The sequence below is a fragment of the Pristiophorus japonicus genome, chromosome 1 (genome assembly GCF_044704955.1).
Source record: "Pristiophorus japonicus isolate sPriJap1 chromosome 1, sPriJap1.hap1, whole genome shotgun sequence".
Classification (NCBI taxonomy): Eukaryota; Metazoa; Chordata; class Chondrichthyes; family Pristiophoridae; genus Pristiophorus; species Pristiophorus japonicus.
The window spans coordinates 481234117-481256177 of record NC_091977.1 but is presented as its reverse complement, the minus strand read 5'-3'; the positions used below and the strand labels follow the sequence as shown (position 1 = coordinate 481256177).

The 22061-nt window shown below is 49.9% G+C and overlaps 1 protein-coding gene across 1 annotated transcript in view; it reads right to left on the bottom strand.

The window, feature by feature from the left end:
* pth1r (parathyroid hormone 1 receptor) overlaps positions 1-22061 on the bottom strand; it is a 113959-nt gene that overhangs the window by 1502 nt on the left and 90396 nt on the right. Inside the window, exons 9-12 of the mRNA XM_070876518.1 lie at positions 18628-18694; positions 18406-18500; positions 7163-7304; positions 6000-6041 (exon numbers count right to left, since the gene is read on the bottom strand). Coding sequence (XP_070732619.1) covers positions 6000-6041; positions 7163-7304; positions 18406-18500; positions 18628-18694 — 346 coding nt within the window. The remainder of the gene's footprint in view (positions 1-5999; positions 6042-7162; positions 7305-18405; positions 18501-18627; positions 18695-22061) is intronic.

Genomic DNA, 22061 nt, shown 5'->3' with positions numbered 1-22061 from the left:
CTTTACTTGTCCCATTACCATCTCATTTTGTGTTGCACCATCATCCCTTTTGTCATTTAATCTTTTCTGTATTCCGCCCCATCACAGTCCTTCCCTCTTGTTCTTTCCTCGATGTACATCAATCAATATTTTTGTAACTGTATACGGAATATAAAATGAGGGAATGCTTTGAGCAGGTAGTGTTCCGCGTGGATTTTCCCTCTCAATTTAAATCACTCACTCATGGGGATTATTATGGTCAATGGAAATTAAAATCCGGGAGAGATGTATAAAGTGCGGCTGATGTAATATCGCCCGACGTTAAAATGACCCCCATACTGCAATGATGAGAAGATTGTATCCTCTGGAGCACAAAAGATAAAAGCAAACCTAATTGAAGAGTTCAAAATTCTGAAAACGCCTGAGAAGGTAGAATTATAGAATTTATAGCACAGCAAAGGGTCAGTCAATTCAACGAGAGCTATCCACTCACATCGCACTTTATAAGTATGACTTCCTTAGTCCTCTATCATTAGTGATCTGACAAATCATCACATGCAGGACATTAAAACAGATGCATTTAGTATTTAATTGTTCTTCTTGAGTTTGATAATAGTCTACAACAAAAATTATCTGATTCCACTTACCGAGGCCACACCTTTCCCTCCCAGCAGCAGTTTACCATCACTGTCTTTGAAGCCGGCCGTGGCTCTCGCTGCAGGCAGGCGGGGGCCTAATTTAAATTTACAAGTTGCAGATTGATGGCATTATCAGCGCTGCAACGGTATTTTAATTTCAGCATTCGGGAGGGTCTCAGGAGGCCAACCCCGACAGCCAAACCAAATGGCAGTCCCAGAGAGGACAGAAGAAGCCATGGTAACTTAATAAATATTACTTTTACGTGGAATCCTTGTAGGCCAGAATGAGCAGGAGTGCTGCCCCCATCCCCAGAGCCCTGCAAGGAGCTCTTGGGTCTTCCTAGCCCCAGCCTTGCATCTCCCTCCCCGCGGCCAGTATTGGCTCGGCAACACCCCTCCCCCAGAATGTACCTTATTGCCAAGAACCGTTATCTTAGAATCATAGATAGTAAAGCACAGAAAGAGGCCATTCAGCCCATCGAGTCTGCACTGGCTCTTTCAAAGAACAATTTAGTTAGTCCCATGCTACCGGACTTTCCTTATATCCCTGCAATTTTTTCTTCTTCGAATATTTATCCAATTTCCTTTGAAGGCTATTATTGAATCTGTTTTCACCAGGTCTGCAGAGCACAGAGGGGTCTGCACAGAGCGGGATTAAACAGAGTGCACTAGAACAGAGTATTGTATTTGGGAATTTGGAAAGAATGGGAATTCGGAGAAGACGGGGAAGGACCTCATTGGAGGCGGTATCACCGGCGGTGGAACCTTCGCCGATTTCCCCAAAACAAGGAGTGATATCACATGATAGCAGAAGCAGCGGCAGTAAATCTCCAAAGCCTTCACATCCTTCCTAAAGTGTGGTACCCAGAATTGGACACACACCCTATACGTGCTAAAGTTCTGGAGAGAGACTTGAAAGTGCAATTTTCCAACTCAGAAGCAAGACTGCTATCACTAAGCCAAGCTGACATTTACGTTGATATATAAGGTCCAGAGGAAAGAGATTTAAGGTGATTGGCAAAAGAACCAAAGCAATGTAAGAAAAATAAATGTTTATGCAGTGAGTGGTTGTGTTCTGGAATGCACTGCCTGAAAGCGTGGTGGAGGCTGATCCAATCTGAGCTTTCTAAGGGGACTTGGATGAGTATCTGAAGGAAAAACATTTTCAGGGCTACTGGGAAAGGGCAGGGGAGTGGAATGAACTGAGAGTCGGTACGGGCTCGACAGGCCGAATGGCCTTCTTCTGGGCTGTAACCATTCTATGATGATTCTAAGGTAATTTATCAGATGGAAATACATTTTTAAGTGTAAAATATGGTGGATAAATATCTTTTGTCTATAATAAAGTTTTTTAATTTGAGGGATCTGTTACTTCATTTGACAATGCCGAATGTTCATTACAATGTGTTGTTTCTACAACTACAAGTCAGTACTTTTATACATCTTTTATACATCAAGGGCCTGCTTTTTCATCATTCATTTACAAAGTGTCATTTTCCGAGAAGCTAGTCTTGCCATTAACCATCTTGCATTCAGAAAGGTGAGTGCAGATTGAGTTCAGGGAAGGGGCTGAATCTGGTCTCTGCTTCCAATGATGTCACATTTAATTGTTCCTGTGGTGACAATATTGGAAAAATTAGCGACTTTAAAAGCACTTTTTGATGTGTCATTGGTGTCGCCCCCATTATTCCCTTAGTCATTGTTTTCTGTATTCCATCATAGTGTCAAATCAATTGCCATTTATAAAAGATCTAACCCACATGATCAATAGCTGTTGAAGTTATTTATGGGATGCTAAAATATAAGTCAATTGGATATAAAGGGAATCGTTTGTGATGCCTGTTTGAAAATAAGATAGGAACAAGCAAGCAACAAATACAGACCTAGTCCCCTGACAATTACTGCTGAGAATATCTTCTGTTGTGATTGTCAGACAAAAGCAAAACTTTCTCCTGTATGTAAAGGTGGTGTACAACATGAGGACTGTTAACCTTTTTTTTTAAACTCTCCATAAAGCCGGTCAGCTTCCTCGACTTAATGGTACATTACATCTGTGGCGATGGCACATTGCTGTCTGATGTTTCTGCCATGCCATTCTCCTACGTGAGTTTTCATTCCTCAGTTATAAGACACTGGAGAGTGAGGCAAAGAGCTCCTTATAATCAGAAACGTTCAAATGCTAACATTCTCAGAATGAGTACATGGGCAGGGAGGTGTTGCTACAGTTGTACAGGGCCTTGGTGAGGCCACACCTGGAGTATCGTGTACAGTTTTGGTCTCCTAACTTGAGGAAGGACATTCTTGCTATTGAGGGAGTGCAGCGAAGATTCACCAGACTGATTCCCGGGATGGTGGGACTGACCTATCAAGAAAGACTGGATCAACTGGGCTTGTATTCACTGGAGTTCAGAAGAATGAGAGGGGACCTCATGGAAACGTTTAAAATTCTGACGGGTTTAGACAGGTTAGATGCAGGAAGAATGTTCCCAATGTTGGGGAAGTCCAGAACCAGGGGTCACAGTCTGAGGATAAGGGGTAAGCCATTTAGGACCGAGATGAGGAGAAACTTCTTCACCCAGAGAGTGGTGAACCTGTGGAATTCTCTACCACAGAAAGTAGTTGAGGCCAATTCACTAAATATATTCAAAAGGGAGTTAGATGAAGTCCTTACTACTCGGGGGATCAAGGGGTATGGCGAGAAAGCAGGAAGGGGGTACTGAAGTTTCATGTTCAGCCATGAACTCATTGAATGGCAGTGCAGGCTAGAAGGGCTGAATGGCCTGCTCCTGCACCTATTTTCTATGTTTCTATGTTTCTAACTGTCAGCTAATAATAATTAAAAGCAAATGGACTGAAACACAGGCCAATGTATGTCTTAAAGCAAGGCATAAATATTACAAAGTATGAAAAGAAGGAAAGAAAGGAAGACTTGCATTTGTGTGGCGCCTTTCATGCCCTCAGGATGTCCTGGAGCACTTTGCAGCTTGTGAAATGTTGTAAGGTAGGAAGCGTGGCAGCCAATTTGCTCACAAACAGCAATGTGGTAATGACCAGACAATGAACAATCTGTTTTGGTGATGTTGGTTGGGGGGTAGCTATTGGCCAGGATGCAAGGAAAAGCTCCCCTGCTCTTCCTGATATGGTGCTGTGGGATCTTTGGCCTCCACCTGGCCTCGGTTTGGCGCCTCTTCCGGAGGACAGCGCCTCTGACAGCGCGGTGCTCCCTCAGTGCTCCACTGGAGTGTCAGCCTGGATTTCTGTGCTCGGGTCTCTGGGGTGGGACTTGCGACCCGTGGCCTTCTGCCTTGCGAAAGTGCTACCAACTGAGCCATGGCTGGTACCACAATGGCCTGGAGTTTCTACTATAGGCGTAATTGGAAAAATGCACTGGACAGTGCGCCAGCTTTTGCCGATGTAAAGTTATGCTCAATTTTCAGCAAAAACTTATTATATAATTCCAAACGTAAAATCTCCCTAGAATCTGTGCAATGCACCAGCGTAATCAAGCATCATCGATTTGTAACTAGAACAGGGCCAATGGGGCGTCAAGTAGCTGGAGCGGGGGCCTATAAAATGACATTAAAAATAAATTTCCTCTCAGTGAGCCTGAAGATCGCAAGGTAAGACATTTATCTCTCTTTGCATACTTACAGCCATGTGCCTTGCATGTATTTTTAGTTGCCTTAATTAACCTAAATAGTACTTTAGTTGTCAAATTTATGTATGTGTATTGGGCATAAACATTCTGATCAATTTAGATCCAAAGCCCTTTCCCTAAAGTTAAGATTGATTGAATCCAAAATCTGAAAAAACAAGACATTAAAGGGGTTTGGTAATAAAAACTTCCCTGGACCACTGAGCTATCTCAATCAAATAGTCCCCAAACCCTCCAGAGAAACTGATGCCACAGAACCATAGAGGGGAAGGACAATCCTCAGATGGGTAGCCCTAGCTCATGAGAAATGAGGGACCAGCAGAATGACCTGTTCCTCCCTCGCCACCAGCACTACAGTTGGATAGACCCATTAGAATACAGTGGAAAAAGACATGACCGATACATAGCTACCATACCTTCATGAATACTGAACCAATGGATGATTATGTCAAGATCAAATACAAACCATATAGTGGTGGGAAATGGAAAATTCAGCCCCAAGTGTCTTGCAGGACTCCTTTCCATTTTGTATATGAATTAATCATTACAATCTTAACACTACAACATGGAGTGGTTGAAGCGAATAACGTAGATGCATTTAAGAGAAAGTTAGATTGTACATGATGGAAGAAAGGAATAGAAAATGCTGATAGGGTTAGATGAAGTAAATAGTGGGGGAGGAGTCTTGTGTGGAGCATAAACACTTTTGTTGGGCCAAATGACCTATTCCTGTGCTGTAAATTCTATGTAATCTTTGCCTGAAATCTTTGTTCTCCCAACTTCAGTTCTAATTCAGTAAATCACATCTCCCAGTAGTAAATGTAAAGTTTGAATTTTTTTAAAAGTCAGCCAAAATACTAAGTAAGATTAGCTGAATAAGCTCTTGGTGAGGAAATTGTCCTTGCTATTTCGCATTAATTGATGTCTTCAGAAAGAGATGGTGAAAGTAATAAAACAGAGACTATTGCCTGCTGTCAGCATGCAGCAGGGCCAATGCAAAATCAGGCAAAAATATATTTAGTCCAGTGAAGTAAGAAAACAATTATTGATTGTATATTTGGGGTTACAAGATTAATCATTGCCCCTCAGGTTACAAAGATATATGTGATGCCAAATAATGCCTTCAGTCCTCAGGTTCAGTCATTATAAAAGACTAGCAGGTCATATTTGCAGGGCTGCGGGGAAAGAGCAGGGGGGCGCGACAAATTGGATCGCTCTTTCGAAGAGCCAGCACAGGCACGATAGGCCGAATGACCTCCTGTGCTGTATGATTCTATGATTCTAAAATACTGTGGATGCCGGAAATCTGAAATAAAAACAGAAAATGTTTAAAATACTAGGCAGGTCAGGTGGCATGTACGGAGAGAGAAACAGAGTTAACATTTCAGGCCGATGATATTTCACCAGAACTGGAGAAATGATGTGGGGGCGTATTTCCCAACGGATGCTGTTTACTGTGCTCGTATCAAATTCCCTGTTGCCAGGATTTATCACGTGAAACATTTTGGCTGCCAATTTCCTCGTGTTCCATCGCTGTTCACTTCACCTGATGGGAAGATTTACAGTGGCGGAGCAGGGCCAACTCCGAGGAAATTCCCAACCTTTGAGGTGCTTCAGCGTGGCAAGGCACTATATCAATTCAGGGCAGTCATCCATCTACACCTGGCACTTATGCTCAGTCACTAGAAACGACACACACACACACGAAGACGAACACAAGTACTTACCTCTCCATTACAGAAACAGTAGATAACAGCCACAAAGCAACCCTGAAAAGTGAAACGGACAGTAGTTAGAGCTCTGCTGTGCAATTAATAGAGCTTCCCTGGTAATCTGCTATAACAAACCCTCACTGTGATCTATACATACAGGGGCTGGTACTGAGACATCCTGACACAAGTCATACAGTACCAGATGGGAGTGAATCATTCCCTTTTGTGCGATATGTACTGTACATGTACAGGAGCTGACACAGACACACACGGACCGTACAGTACCAGATGGGAGTGAATCGTTCCCTTTTGCCCGATGTGTACTCTACATGTACAGGAGTTGACACTGAGACAAACATGGGCTGTACAGTAGCATCGGAAGTGAATCACTCTTTTTATTTGTTCTGAGCCTGGGCTTTGCTACCCTGAGCCTGGTCTGTTTGGATAGATGCATCCCTCTGGACAGAGAGTGAGCACTCCATGTCAGGTGAACAGAAACTCTCCCTGTGCAGTTTAGTTTGGAGACTCTTAAGCTTGGAGATTGATTACAATGTGTGTAAGATGTCTGGTTAACCAAAGGAAAAAAAGAGTCAAGAATCTTTGACACAGTTAAAAACATTTTTATTAATTCCCAGAACCTGGGTGTCCCTTATAAGGCCAGCATTTATTGCCCATCCTTAGTTGCCCTGAGAAGCGTGGGCCTTCATAAACTGAGTGACTTGCTAGGCCAATTCAGAGGGCAGCTAACAGTCAACCACATTGGTGTGGGACTGGAGTCACATATAGGCTGGACCGGGTAAGGACAGCAGGTTTCCTTCCTTAAAGGACATTAGTGAACCAGTTGGGTTTTTACAATAATCCAACAGCTTGATGGTCCTTTTTACTGATACTAGATAACTGCCACACTACCATAACCCCTTGTGTTGACAACAAAAATGTTATGTATGTAATAACTCGCTAGATAGAATACTGTAAACTAACACAGGTACAAACCTGGCTCTGCTTTATTAGGACTCAAAGTGATTACATTACATGATGGCTTGCCTTTTATACCTGGGCCGCACCCACGTGCGTACAGCCCAATGATCTCCGACAGTCGCGCCACCTGGTGGCTAGTAACCCCAAGCATACATGCATGACAAAAAATATATCCTTCTGCATAGGAAAAGCAGAATTACCTGGGAGGAATTAAAGAGCATTTCGTAATGCATCTGGATCTGCCAGAGAATCCCGGACACCTCGGTGTAAGGAATAGCCATGAAGACTATATAGTGAACTCCAAACAGAGGAGTCAGGACCAGAGTCGACTTCAACAGCTTCCTGCAAACCAAACAAGACAGGGATACAATGAGACAGAAGATCAACCTTCCCCTCAATGCATATTATCAAGAGATAGTGAAAAGAGTAAGGGAAATGTTAGAATGAGAGGTGAGGGAGGAGAGGCAAGAAGGAGAGAGAGGGAAGGAGAATGAGTTAATAGATAGAGAGAGACAGGAGTACAGAGAATTGTACAAAATGGCATAATTTTAAAGGGGATGCAAGAACGGTGTGACAAATCTTTGCAGGTGGCAGGACAAGGTAAGAAGGCTGTTTAAAAAGCCTGCGGGATCCTTGGCTTTATAAACAGAGGCATAGAGTACAAAAGCAAGGGAGTCATGCTCAACCTGTAAAAATCACTGGTTAGGCCCCAGCTGGAGTACTGAGGATAATTTTAACACCCCACAACAGGCAGGGGAAAGGCTGGTTAAAATTTCAAACTTCTGAAACCTGACCCCAATCCACTTCCAGTTTTAACAGAAGCGAGTTGAGGGACAGCGACGAGAGGACTCTCCAGAGGCGGGTCCGTTATTTGAATATGTTAATGAGGCTGCATGACTCAAATTTTACCAGCCTTTCAGATTTAAAAGTAGCAGTTCCTCCTTCCTGGCCCCTGAAGCAAACCTACTTTCCACCCACATTCTGATCTCTCCGCCCGACCCACACTCGCATTTCCCCGCCCCCAACCCATGCTCCGATCTCCCCCCCGGCAACCCATGTTCCGATCTCCCCCCCACCCCCGCAACCGACGTTCCAATCTCACCCCCCGCCAACCCACACTCCGATCTCTCCCGACCCACACTCCCATTTCCCCCCGACCCACGCTGCAATCTCCCCACCGCCCCAATCCACGCTGCAATCTCCGCCCCAACCCATACTCTGACCTCCACCGACCCATGCTCCGATCTCCCATCCCCCCGACCCACACTCCGAACTCCCCCGACCCACATTCCGATCTCCCCCCCGACCCACACTCTGACTCCCCCGACCCACACTCCGATCTCCCCCCCGACCCACACTCTGACTCCCCCGACCCACACTCCGATCTCCCCCCGATCCACATTCCGATCTCCCCCCCGACCCACACTCCGAACTCCCCCGACCCACACTCCGATCTCCCCCCCGATCCACATTCCGATCTCCCCCCCGACCCACACTCCGAACTCCCCCGACCCACACTCCGATCTCCCCCCCGACCCACATTCCGATCTCCCCCCCGACCCACACTCCGAACTCCCCCGACCCACACTCCGATCTCCCCGACCCACACTCTGACCTCCCCGACCCACACTCTGACCTCCCCTGACCCACACTCTGACCTCCCCCGACCCACACTCTGACCTCCCCCGACCCACACTCCGATCTCCCCCCGACCCACACTCCGATCTCCCCCCCGACCCACACTCTGACCTCCCCCGACCCACACTCCGACCTCGCCCGACCCACACTCCGACCTCCCCCGACCCACACTCCGACCTCTCCCGACCCACACTCCGACCTCCCCCGACCCACACTCCGACCTCGCCCGACCCACACTCCGACCTCCCCCGACCCACACTCCGACCTCTCCCGACCCACACTCCGACCTCCCCCGACCCACACTCCGATCTCCCCCGACCCACACTCCGACCTCCCCCGACCCACACTCCGACCTCTCCCGACCCACACTCCGACCTCCCCCGACCCACACTCAGACCTCCCCCGACCCACACTCCGATCTCCCCCACCCAACCCACACTCTGACCTCCCCCGACCCACACTCCGATCACCCCTCCCCCCGACCCACACTCTGACCTCCCCCGACCCACACTCCGACCTCCCCCGACCCACACTCCGACCTCCCCCGACCCACACTCAGACCTCCCCCGACCCACACTCCGATCTCCCCCACCCAACCCACACTCTGACCTCCCCCGACCCACACTCCGATCACCCCTCCCCCCGACCCACACTCTGACCTCCCCCGACCCACACTCAGACCTCCCCCGACCCACACTCCGATCTCCCCCCCGACCCACACTCTGACTCCCCCGACCCACACTCCGATCTCCCCCCGATCCACATTCCGATCTCCCCCCCGACCCACACTCCGAACTCCCCCGACCCACACTCCGATCTCCCCCCCGATCCACATTCCGATCTCCCCCCCGACCCACACTCCGAACTCCCCCGACCCACACTCCGATCTCCCCCCCGACCCACATTCCGATCTCCCCCCCGACCCACACTCCGAACTCCCCCGACCCACACTCCGATCTCCCCGACCCACACTCTGACCTCCCCGACCCACACTCTGACCTCCCCTGACCCACACTCTGACCTCCCCCGACCCACACTCTGACCTCCCCCGACCCACACTCCGATCTCCCCCCGACCCACACTCCGATCTCCCCCCCGACCCACACTCTGACCTCCCCCGACCCACACTCCGACCTCGCCCGACCCACACTCCGACCTCCCCCGACCCACACTCCGACCTCTCCCGACCCACACTCCGACCTCCCCCGACCCACACTCCGACCTCGCCCGACCCACACTCCGACCTCCCCCGACCCACACTCCGACCTCTCCCGACCCACACTCCGACCTCCCCCGACCCACACTCCGATCTCCCCCGACCCACACTCCGACCTCCCCCGACCCACACTCCGACCTCTCCCGACCCACACTCCGACCTCCCCCGACCCACACTCAGACCTCCCCCGACCCACACTCCGATCTCCCCCACCCAACCCACACTCTGACCTCCCCCGACCCACACTCCGATCACCCCTCCCCCCGACCCACACTCTGACCTCCCCCGACCCACACTCCGACCTCCCCCGACCCACACTCCGACCTCCCCCGACCCACACTCAGACCTCCCCCGACCCACACTCTGACCTCCCCCGACCCATACTCCGACCTCCCCCGACCCACACTCCGACCTCCCCCGACCCACACTCTGACCTCCCCCGACCCACACTCTGACCTCCCCCGACCCACACTCTGACCTCCCCCGACCCACACTCCGACCTCCCCCGACCCACAATCCAATCTCCCCCGACCCACATTCCGACCTCCCCCGACCCACACTCTGACCTCCCCCGACCCACACTCCGATCACCCCTCCCCCCCGACCCACACTCCGACCTCCCCCGACCCACAATCCAATCTCCCCCACCCAACCCACACTCTGACCTCCCCCGACCCACACTCCGATCACCCCTCCCCCCCGACCCACACTCCGACCTCCCCCGACCCACACTCCAATCTCCCCCACCCAACCCACACTACGACCCCCGCCAACCCACACTCCGACTTTCCCCAACCCACACTCCGATCTCCCCCCCAACCTACACTCCGATCTCCCCCACCCAACCCACACTACGACCCCCGCCAACCCACACTCCGACTTTCCCCAACCCACACTCCGATCTCCCCCCCCAACCTACACTCCGATCTCCCCCACCCAACCCACACTACGACCCCCGCCAACCCACACTCCGACCTCCCCCGACCCACACTCCAATCTCCCCCACCCAACCCACACTACGACCCCGCCAACCCACACTCCGACTTTCCCCAACCCACACTCCGATCTCCCCCCCAACCTACACTCCGATCTCCCCCACCCAACCCACACTACGACCCCCGCCAACCCACACTCCGATCTCCCCCGACCCACACTCCGATCTCCCCCGACCCACACTCCGACCTCTCCCGACCCACACTCCGACCTCCCCCGACCCACACTCAGACCTCCCCCGACCCACACTCCGATCTCCCCCACCCAACCCACACTCTGACCTCCCCCGACCCACACTCCGATCACCCCTCCCCCCCGACCCACACTCCGATCACCCCTCCCCCCCGACCCACACTCCGATCACCCCTCCCCCCCGACCCACACTCTGACCTCCCCCGACCCACACTCCGACCTCCCCCGACCCACACTCCGACCTCCCCCGACCCACACTCAGACCTCCCCCGACCCACACTCTGACCTCCCCCGACCCACACTCCGACCTCCCCCGACCCACACTCTGACCTCCCCCGACCCATACTCCGACCTCCCCCGACCCACACTCCGACCTCCCCCGACCCACACTCTGACCTCCCCCGACCCACACTCTGACCTCCCCCGACCTACACTCTGACCTCCCCCGACCCACACTCCGACCTCCCCCGACCCACAATCCAATCTCCCCCACCCAACCCACACTCTGACCTCCCCCGACCCACACTCCGATCACCCCTCCCCCCCGACCCACACTCCGACCTCCCCCGACCCACACTCCAATCTCCCCCCCAACCTACACTCCGATCTCCCCCACCCAACCCACACTACGACCCCCGCCAACCCACACTCCGACTTTCCCCAACCCACACTCCGATCTCCCCCCCCAACCTACACTCCGATCTCCCCCACCCAACCCACACTACGACCCCCGCCAACCCACACTCCGATCTCCCCCGACCCACACTCCGATCTCCCCCGACCCACACTCCGATCTGCCCCCGACCCACACATCAATCTCCCCCACCCAACCCACACTACGACCCCCGCCAACCCACACTCCGACTTTCCCCAACCCACACTCCGATCTCCCCCCCCGACCCACACTCCGATCTGCCCCCGACCCACACTCCGATCTCCCCCGACCCACACTCCGATCTCCCCCGACCCACACTCTGATCTCCCCCGTCCCACACTCCGATCTCCCCCCCGACCCACACTCCAACCTCCCCGACCCACACTCCAATCTCTCCCCGACCCACACTCCGATCTCCCCTCCCCGACCCACACTCCGATCGCCCACCCCCAACCCACACTCCGATCTCCCCCGACGCACACTCCGATCCACACTCTGATCTCCCCCACCAACCCACACACCGATCTCCCCCAACGCACTCTCTGATCTCCCTCAACCCACACTCTGATCTCCCCCGACCCACTCTCCGATCTCCCCCCCCCGACCCACACTCTGATCTCCCCCCCCGACCCACACTCCGATCTCCCCCCGACCCACACGCCGATCTCCCCCCCCAACCCACACTCCGATCTCCCCCCCGACCCACACTCCGATTTCCCCCCCCGACCCACACTCCGATCTCCCCCACAACCCACACTCCGATCTCCCCCGACCCACACTCCGATCTCCCCCATCCCACACTCCGATCTCCCCCGTCCCACACTCCGATCTCTCCCGTCCCACACTCCGATCTCCCCCGACCCACACTCTGATCTCCCCCAACCCACACTCTGATTTCCCCCCTGACCCACACTCCGATCTCCCCCCTGACCCACACTCGGATCTCCCCCCGACCCACACTCCGATCTCCCCCGACCCACGCTCCGATCTCCCCGACCCACACTCCGATCTCCCCCCGACCCACACTCCGATCTCCCCCCGACCCACACTCCTTTCTCCCCCGATTTCCCCCAACCCATGCTCCGCTCTCCCCCGACCCCGCTCCGTTCTTCCCCAGACCAACACTCCGATCTCCCCCGACACAGAGGTTAGTGTGCAAAATTAAAGCACATAGGATTGGGGGTAATGTATTTGCATGGAGTGAAAATTGGTTAACTGACAGGAAACAGAGAGTAGGAATAAACGGGTCTTTTTCGGGGTGTTGGGCAGTGACTAGTGGGGTACCACAGGGATCGGTGCTTGGGCCCCAGCTATTCACAATATATATAAATGATTTGGATGAGGGAACCAAATGTAATATTTCCAAGTTTGCTGACAACACAAAACTAGGTGGGATTGTGAGTTGTGAGGAGGATGCAATGACGCTGCAAGGTGATTAAGATAGGGTGAGTGAGTGGGCAAACACATGGCAGATGCAGTATAATGTGGATAAATGTGAAGTTATCCACTTTGGTAGGAAAAACATAAAGACAAAGTATTATTTAAATGGTTATGGCTGGCGAAGTGTCGATGTACAGAGGGACCTGGGTGTCCTTGTACACTAGTCATTGAAAGCAAACCTGCAGGTGCAGCAAGCAGTTAGGAAGGCAAATGGTATGTTGGCCTTCATTGCAAGAAGATTTGAGTACAGGAGCAAGGATGTCTTACTACAGTTATCACCATAGGCAGTCCCTTGGAATCGAGGAAGACTTGCTTCCACTCTTGAAGTGAGTTCTTTGGTGGCTGAACAGTCCAATACGAGAGCCACAGACTCTCACAGGTGGGACAGATAGTCGTTGAGGGAAAGGGTGGGTGGGCCGCACGCTCTTTCCGCTGCCTGCGCTTGATTTCTGCATGCTCTCGGCATTGAGACTCGAAGTGCTCGGCGCCCTCTCGGATGCACTTCCTCCACTTAGGGCGGTCTTGGGCCAGGGTCTCCAAGGTGCCAGTGGGGATGTCGCACTTTATCAGGGAGGCTTTGAGGGTGTCCTTTTAACGTTTTCGCAGCCGACCTTTGGCTCGTTTGCCGTGAAGGAGCTCTGCATAGAGCACTTGCTTTGGTATTCTCATGTCTGGCATGCGAACTATGTGGCCTGCCCAGCTGAGCTGATGAAGTGTGGTCAGTGCTTCAATGCTGGGGATGTTTACCTGGTCGAGGATGCTAATGTTAGTGCGCCTGTCCTCCCAGGGGATTTGTAGGATCTTGTGGAGGCATCGTTGGTGGTACTTCTCCAGCGACTTGAGGTGTCTGTTGTACATGGTCCATGTCTCTGAGCAATACAGGAGGGCGGGTATTACTACAGCCCTGTAGACCATGAGCTTGGTGGTAGATTTGAGGGCCTGGTCTTCAAACACTCTTTTCCTCAGATGGCCGAAGGCTGCACTGGCACACTGGAGGCGGTGTTGAATCTCCTCATCAATGTCTGCCCTTGTTGATAGGAGGCTCCCGAGGTATGAGAAATGGTCCACGTTGTCGAGGGCCGCGCCGTGGATCTTGATGACTGGGGGGCAGTGCTGTGCGGCGAGGGCAGGCTGGTGGAGGACCTTTGTCTTATGGATGTTTAGCGTAAGGCCCATGCTTTCGTACACCTCAGTAAATACATCGTCTATATCCTGGAGTTCAGCCTCAGAATGTGCGCAGACGCAGGCATCGTCCACGTACTGTACCTCAACGATAGAGGTTGGGGTGGTCTTGGACCTGGCCTGGAGGCAGCTTCCCACTGGTTCTATAGTTTAGCACCACTCCAGCGGGGAGCTTGTTGACTGTGAGTTGGAGCATGGCAGCAAGGAAGATTGAGTAGAGGGTTGTAGCGATGACGCAGCCCTGTTTGACCCCGGTCCGGACGTGGATTGGATACGTTGGTAAGGATCACGGCCTGCATGTCTCAGAGATGCAGTGATCGTGACCATCTTTAAAAAAGGGGACAAGTTCGACTGCAGCAATTACAGAGGAATCTCCCTGCTAACAGTCGCTAGAGTCCTCCTCAACCATCTTCTCCCTGTGGCCGAGGAGCTCCTCCCGGAGTCACAGTGCGGATTTCGTCCCTTACAACGGACAAGATCTTTGCAGTGCGACAGCTGCAGGAAAAATGCAGGAAGCAGCACCAGCCCTTATACATGGCCTTTTCCTTTGACACTGTCAACCACGAGGGTCTATGGAGCGTCCTCCTCGGTTTCGGATGCCCCCCAAAAGTTTGTCAACCTCTTTCGCCTGCTCTATACAGGGCCTTGGTGAGACCACACCTGGAGTATTGTGTGCAGTTTTGGTCTTCTTATCGAAGAAAGGATATACTTGCTATAGAGGGAGTGCAGCGAAGGTTCACCAGACTGATTTCTGGAATGGAGGACTGTCGTATGAGGAGAGATTGAGTCGACTAGGCCTGTATTCACTAGAGTTTAGAAGAATGAGAGGGAATCTCATTGAAACATAGAAACATAGAAAATAGGTGCAGGAGCAGGCCATTCAGCCCTTCTAGCCTGCACCGCCATTCAATGAGTTCATGGCTGAACATGAAACTTCAGTACCCCCTTCCTGCTTTCTCGCCATAACCCTTGATCCCCCGAGTAATAAGGACTTCATCTAACTCCCTTTTGAATATATTTAGTGAATTGGCCTCAACTACTTTCTGTGGTAGAGAATTCCACAGGTTCACCACTCTCTGGGTGAAGAAGTTTCTCCTCATCTCGATCCTAAATGGCTTACCCCTTCTCCTCAGACTGTGACCCCTGGTTCTGGACTTCCCCAACATTGGGAACATTCTTCCTGCATCTAACCTGTCTAAACCCGTCAGAATTTTAAATGTTTCTATGAGGTCCCCTCTCATTCTTCTGAACTCCAGTGAATACAAGCCCAGTTGATCCAGTCTTTCTTGATAGGTCAGTCCCGCCATCCCAGGAATCAGTCTGGTGAATCTTCGCTGCACTCCCTCAATAGCAAGAATGTCCTTCCTCAAGTTAGGAGACCAAAACTGTACACAATACTCCAGGTGTGGCCTCACCAAGGCCCTGTACAACTGTAGCAACACCTCCCTGCCCCTGTATTCAAATCCCCTCGCTATGAAGGCCAATATGCCATTTGCTTTCTTAAGCGCCTGCTGTACCTGCATGCTAACCTTCAATGACTGATGTACCATGACACCCAGGTCTCGTTGCACCTTCCCTTTTCCTAATCTGTCACCATTCAGATAATAGTCTGTCTCTCTGTATTTACCACCAAAGTGGATAACCTCACATTTATCCACATTATACTTCATCTGCCATGCATTTGCCCACTCACCTAACCTATCCAAGTCACTCTGCAGCCTAATAGCATCCTCCTCGCAGCTCACACTGCCACCCAACTTAGTGTCATCCGCAAATTTGGAGATACTGCATTTAATCCCCTCGTCTAAATCATTAATGTACAATGTAAACAGCTGGGGCCCCAGCACAGAACCTTGCGGCACCCCACTAGTCACTGCCTGCCATTCTGAAAAGTACCCGTTTACTCCTACTCTTTGCTTCCTGTCTGACAACCAGTTCTCAATCCACGTCAGCACACTACCCCCAATCCCATGTGCTTTAACTTTGCACATTAATCTCTTGTGTGGGACCTTGTCGAAAGCCTTCTGAAAGTCCAAATATACCACATCAACTGGTTCTCCCTTGTCCACTTTACTGGAAACATCCTCAAAAAATTCCAGAAGATTTGTCAAGCATGATTTCCCTTTCACAAATCCATGCTGACTTGGACCTATCATGTCACCATTTTCCAGATGCACTGCTATGACATCCTTAATAATTGATTCCATCATTTTACCCACTACCGATGTCAGGCTGACCGGTCTATAATTCCCTGTTTTCTCTCTCCCTCCTTTTTTAAAAAGTGGGGTTACATTGGCTACCCTTCACTCCATAGGAACTGATCCAGAGTCAATGGAATGTTGGAAAATGACTGTCAATGCATCCGCTATTTCCAAGGCCACCTCCTTAAGTACTCTGGGATGCAGTCCATCAGGCCCTGGGGATTTATCGGCCTTCAATCCCATCAATTTCCCCAACACAATTTCCCGACTAATAAAGATTTCCTTCAGTTCCCCCTCCTTACTAGACCCTCTGACCCCTTTTATAAACGTATAAAATTCAGACGGGGTTGGACAGACTGGATGCAGGGAGGATGTTTCCCCTGGCTGGGAAGTCTAGAACAACGGGCCACAGATGGTGGTAGGAAATTTAGGATTGAGATGAGGAGAAATTTTTACACTCAGAGTGTGGTGAACCTGTGGAATTCTCTACCACAGAAGGCTGTGGAGGCCAGGTCACTGAATATATTTAAGAAGGAGATGGATAAATTTACAGACACAAAAGGCATCAAGAGGTATGGAGTAAAAGCGGGAATATGGTGTTGAGATAGAGGATCAACCATGATCATATTGAATGGCGGTGCAGGCTTGAAGGGCCGAATCGTCTACTACTACTCCTATTTTCTATGTTTCTATGTTTCTACGCTCCGATCCCCCCTGACCCATGCACCGATCTCTTCCCCCCCCCCGACCCATGCTCCGATCCCCCCCCCCGACCCATGCTCCGATCCTCCCCCCGACCCATGCTCTGATCCCCCCCCCCGACCCATGCACCGATCCCCCCCACCGACCCATGCTCCGATCCCCCCCGACCCCGACCCATGCTCCGATCCCCCCCCCGACCCCGACCCATGCTCCGATCCCCCCCCCGACCCCGACCCATGCACCGATCTCCCCCCCGACCCATGCTCCGATCCCCCCCTCCCCGACCCATGCGCCGATCTCCTCCCCCACCCCGACCCATGCTCCGATCCCCCCCCTGACCCATGCACCGATCGCCCCCCCCGACCCATGCTCCGATCCCCCACGACCCTGACCCATGCTCCGATCCCCCCCCCTGACCCATGCACCAATCCGCCCCCCCCCACCCGACCCATGCTCTGATCTCCCCATGTCCCCGGCCCATGCTCCGATCGGGGGGAGATCGCTGCCTGAATATTCCAAAATTCTTCCTTGCTATGTTTATTATTTTCACACCCCATCCCAATATCTCAATTGCAAGATAGCACCTGAGACGATGCAGTACCCCCTCAGGCTATATTATACAGTTTCTGAAGCAGGACTTGGGCCTACAACTTTCTGACTCAGAGGCAAGAAGGATAACCAACTGAGACAAGCTGGACATTGTCAGATAAGCCCCTTCAGATGAGACCCGAGGTCCTGTCTGCCTATTCAGGTGGAAGAAAATGGATTGGTACCCTGGAAAGGTTGCAGAGGGGTCAAAGAGGATGAGAAAGAGTTAGTGTGCCAAGGTTGCAGTTACAGATGATGTCATTGGTGACTTTTAGCAGCAAGGGTGGGTTAGAAACTATAAAGGAAGGACTGCAAAAGGAAGTGGGATGGGAGAAGAGCATGTAGCTGAACATTAGGGTAAAACTGTCTCTTCAATGCCTCGTCAAATAATTTAAGGCTAGGTACAGCTTAGTTACAGAGTAAACCTTCTTTTACATTCTTGTTCAAGCACTAGCAAGCCAGGTTGAGTAGGAATCAGAAGCAAGATGAAGTCCATGCACAGTGACTGAATAAAGTGCCTTAATCTCAACCTCAGAGCGACACCTCCCCATTCGTTTCCATTTCCACACTAGACACCTTCTTCATTTCTCCATACATCTGCTTTATCTGAACCAATCATGTGCCCTTTCGGCTTACCGGTATTGCTGACGAGTATCGCACCTTCCGGCATTGGTCTCTCTCAGCTTTGTGGCTAAAACTCTGATAATGTTGATGAAAAGCATGAAGTTTACCTGGAACAGAAAAGAAACACTTCCTGTCAAGTGAATTCAGAAAGTTATTGGATGCGATGGTACCTGATGCCATGGAATCCACCTCAGAATGAAGAGGGAAGAATGCTGTTCTTTTTTGATATCTCACCAATATCGCTGCCAGAATGGGTAGCTGATAAATCAACTTTAGATTCCCCGCACTTAGATCCCAGCACCTGTAGAGAAAGAAAGAGGGAGAACATTGGGAGATGTGTTGAGTTATGTATGTAACCGTTATCCACAATTTATGCATTTCCATGGTATACTATATGGACAACAGACCAGAGAGGAAGAAAAGGACTAGCACCTTTCATGACCTCAGGGCATCTGCACTGAATAGCTTCTTTCTGTGATATAATACTCTATGAATCGATGATTCTTCTTCAAATAGTGCCTTGGGATCTTTAAAATCCACCTGAACAAGCAAAGGGATTTGGGCAATAAAAGCGGTCTGCACAGAGCGAAATTATACGGATGCACTTAAACAGTGTTTTATTTGGGAATTTGGAAAGAGTGGGAATTTCTGGTAATATTGGTCAATAGAAGCTATAGTGAAATTTAGTTATCATTTTGATTTAAACCACAAACTTTGAAAACTGTAGTTAACAGAACTCTTTTAAATTATGCAATTCAACCATGTGCCCCTTTATTAAAGGAGCACAACCATTAGAATCTGCAAACTAAGCAAAAACGTTTCAGAAAACCGAACAATTCAAATAAAAATTTGGTTTCCGGGGGTGATGATACACTTCAGTCCCTCCGGTGCCCACCGATTGTGGAAGGCCTCAAGTGTACCAGTGGACACTGCATGTTCCATCTCCAGGGACACCTGCGCGTGAAAGTAGCCATGGAAGAGAGGCAGGCAGTCGGGCTGAACGCTGTAGTTATCAGAAGCTGCCTGCCAGTGGCAGTTAACTGTCAGCCAGCTGTAAGAACATAAGAAATAAGAGCAGGAGTAGGCCATACGGCCCCTCGAACCTGCTCTGCCATTCAATACGATCATGGCTGATCCGATCATGGACTCAGCTCCACTTCCCTGCCTGTTCCCCATAACACCTTATTCCCTTATCGGTTAAGAAACTGTCTATCTCTGTCTTAAATTTATTCAATGACCCAGCTTCCACAGCTCTCTGAGGCAGCGAATTCCACAGATTTGCAACCCTCGAAGAGAAGAAATTCCTCGTCCTCTCAGCTTTAAATGGGCGGCCCCTTATTCTATTACGCTCCCTAGTTCTAGTCTCCCCCATCAGTGGAAACATTCTCTCTGCATCCACCTTGTCAAGCGCCCTCATAATCTTATATGCTTCGATAAGATCACCTTTCATTCTTCTGACTTCCAATGAGTAGAGGCCCAACCTACTCAACCTTTCCTCATAAGTCAACCTCTTCATTTCCGGAATCAACCTAGTGAACCTTTTCTGAACTGCCTCCAAAGCAAGTATATCTTTTCTTAAATATGGAAACCAAAACTGTATGCAGTATTCCAGGTGTGTTTACACAAATATAGGTGTAAGTATTTGTCTTGAATAGGTGCTAATCACCAGGAGCAGGGAAGCTGAGTCATCACTTGCAACTTGGGTGAGGCTACTATACTGTAGAGCAGGATTAAACAGAGTGAATTTGGAAAGAGTGGTAATTCGGAGAAGAGGAGGGAAGGCGTTGCTGCTTTTTTCCCGATGCTACTTGTAGTGCTTTGTATTACAGCTAGATATTTAATTTCATTGCCCATAACTCAATCGAGATCCATTAAGTAGTCAAGAAACTAAACTGTAAACTATGTTACTTAAATACAAATTTAATCAAATAGAACAAGGTCATATAGGGATGGCAGTGCAGGTAATGTGCTGCAACTGCAACATGTGGGAGTTTGTGGAAAGCATTGTGCCCGGACAACTCAGAGTTGTTGAGCTGGAGTCCAAGGTGCAGACATTGCGGGGCATCAGGGAGGGGAAGAGTTACCTGAACACTTTGATCCAGGAGGAAATCACGCCCCAATTTGCATAGGGATAAGCAGATTAGGAGGTTAAATGCGTGGTTCAAAGAGGGGTGTGGGAGGCAGGAATTTTGCTTCATGGGCCACTGGCACCAGTACTGGGGAAAGAGAGCTGTTCCATTGGGACGGGCTCCACTTAAACTAGGCTGGAACCAGTGGCCTGGTGAATCGAATAACTAGGGCAGTAGACAGGGCTTTAAATTAATTAAGAGGGGTGAGTGAGGATTCAGGAAAGAGTAAATTTTAAAATAGCAAGAGAAATGTCAAGGCTCTAGAGCACAGCAAAGTTTTAGGTAAAAATAAGCAGAGTGGGTCAGGAAGGTACAGAAAGAGTAACAAAGGTAATGGGGCATCAGTGACTAAGGTGACATCAGTATGTTGAGGAATCAACTAGGGAACAGGATATTTTAGATCTAGTACCGTGCAATGAGAAAGGGTTAATTAATAACCTTGTAGTAAAGGGGCCCTTAGAGAAGAGTGAGCAAAATATGATAGAATTTTATAGCATTTCAGTTTGAAAGTGATTTAGTTTAATCCAAACTAAGGTCTTAAATCTAAACAAAGCAAACTATGTCGGTATAAGAGGCAAGTTAGCTACGGTAGATTGTGAAACTACATTAAAAGGTGTGATGGTAGGTGAGCAATGGCTAGCAGTTAAAGAATTAAAACATAATTTACAACAAATATACATTCCTTTAAGGCACAAAAACCCCACAGGAAAAGTGGTCTAAACGTGGCTAACAAGAGACATTAAAGATAATATTAAATCAAAAGAAGAGGCTTCGAATGTTGCCAAAAAGAGCAGTAAGCCGGAGGATTGGGAGGATTTTAGAATTCAGCAAGGGAGGACCAAGAAATTGATAAAGGGGAAAAAAGAATGAGAGTAAACTAGCGAGAGACATAAACAGACTGCAAAAGCTTCTATAGGGATGTAAAAAGAAAAAGATTAGTATGGGTCCCTTACAAGCTGAGACAGGAGAATTTATAATGGGGAATAAGGAAATGGCAGAGAAATTAAACAAATACTTTGTGTCTGTCTTCACGGAAGAAGATGCAAAAAATCTCCTAGAAATAGTGGCGAACTAGCGCAAATGAGGAATTGAAAGAAATTAATATTAGTAAATAAATTGTAATGGAGACTGAAATCTGATAAATCCCCTGGACCTGATACCCTACGTCCTAGGGTTTTGAAAGAGGTGGCTATAGGGATAGTGGATGCATTGGTTGTCATCTTCCAAAATTCCGTGGATTCTAGAATGGTTCCCCCGGATTAGAAGGTAGAAAATGTAACCCCACTATTTAAGAAAGGACGAGAGAGAAAACGGGGAACTACAGACCCAATTAACCTGACATCAGTAGTAGGGAAAATGCTTGAATCTATTATTAAAGACGTGGTAACCCAGGGCACTTAGAAAATAATAGGATTGGGCAGAGTCAACACGGATTTATGAAAGGGAAATCATGTTTGACAAATCTATTAGCTTTTTGAGGTTGTAACTAACAGAATAGATAAGAGGGAACTAGTGGATGGGGTGTAATTGGATTTTCAG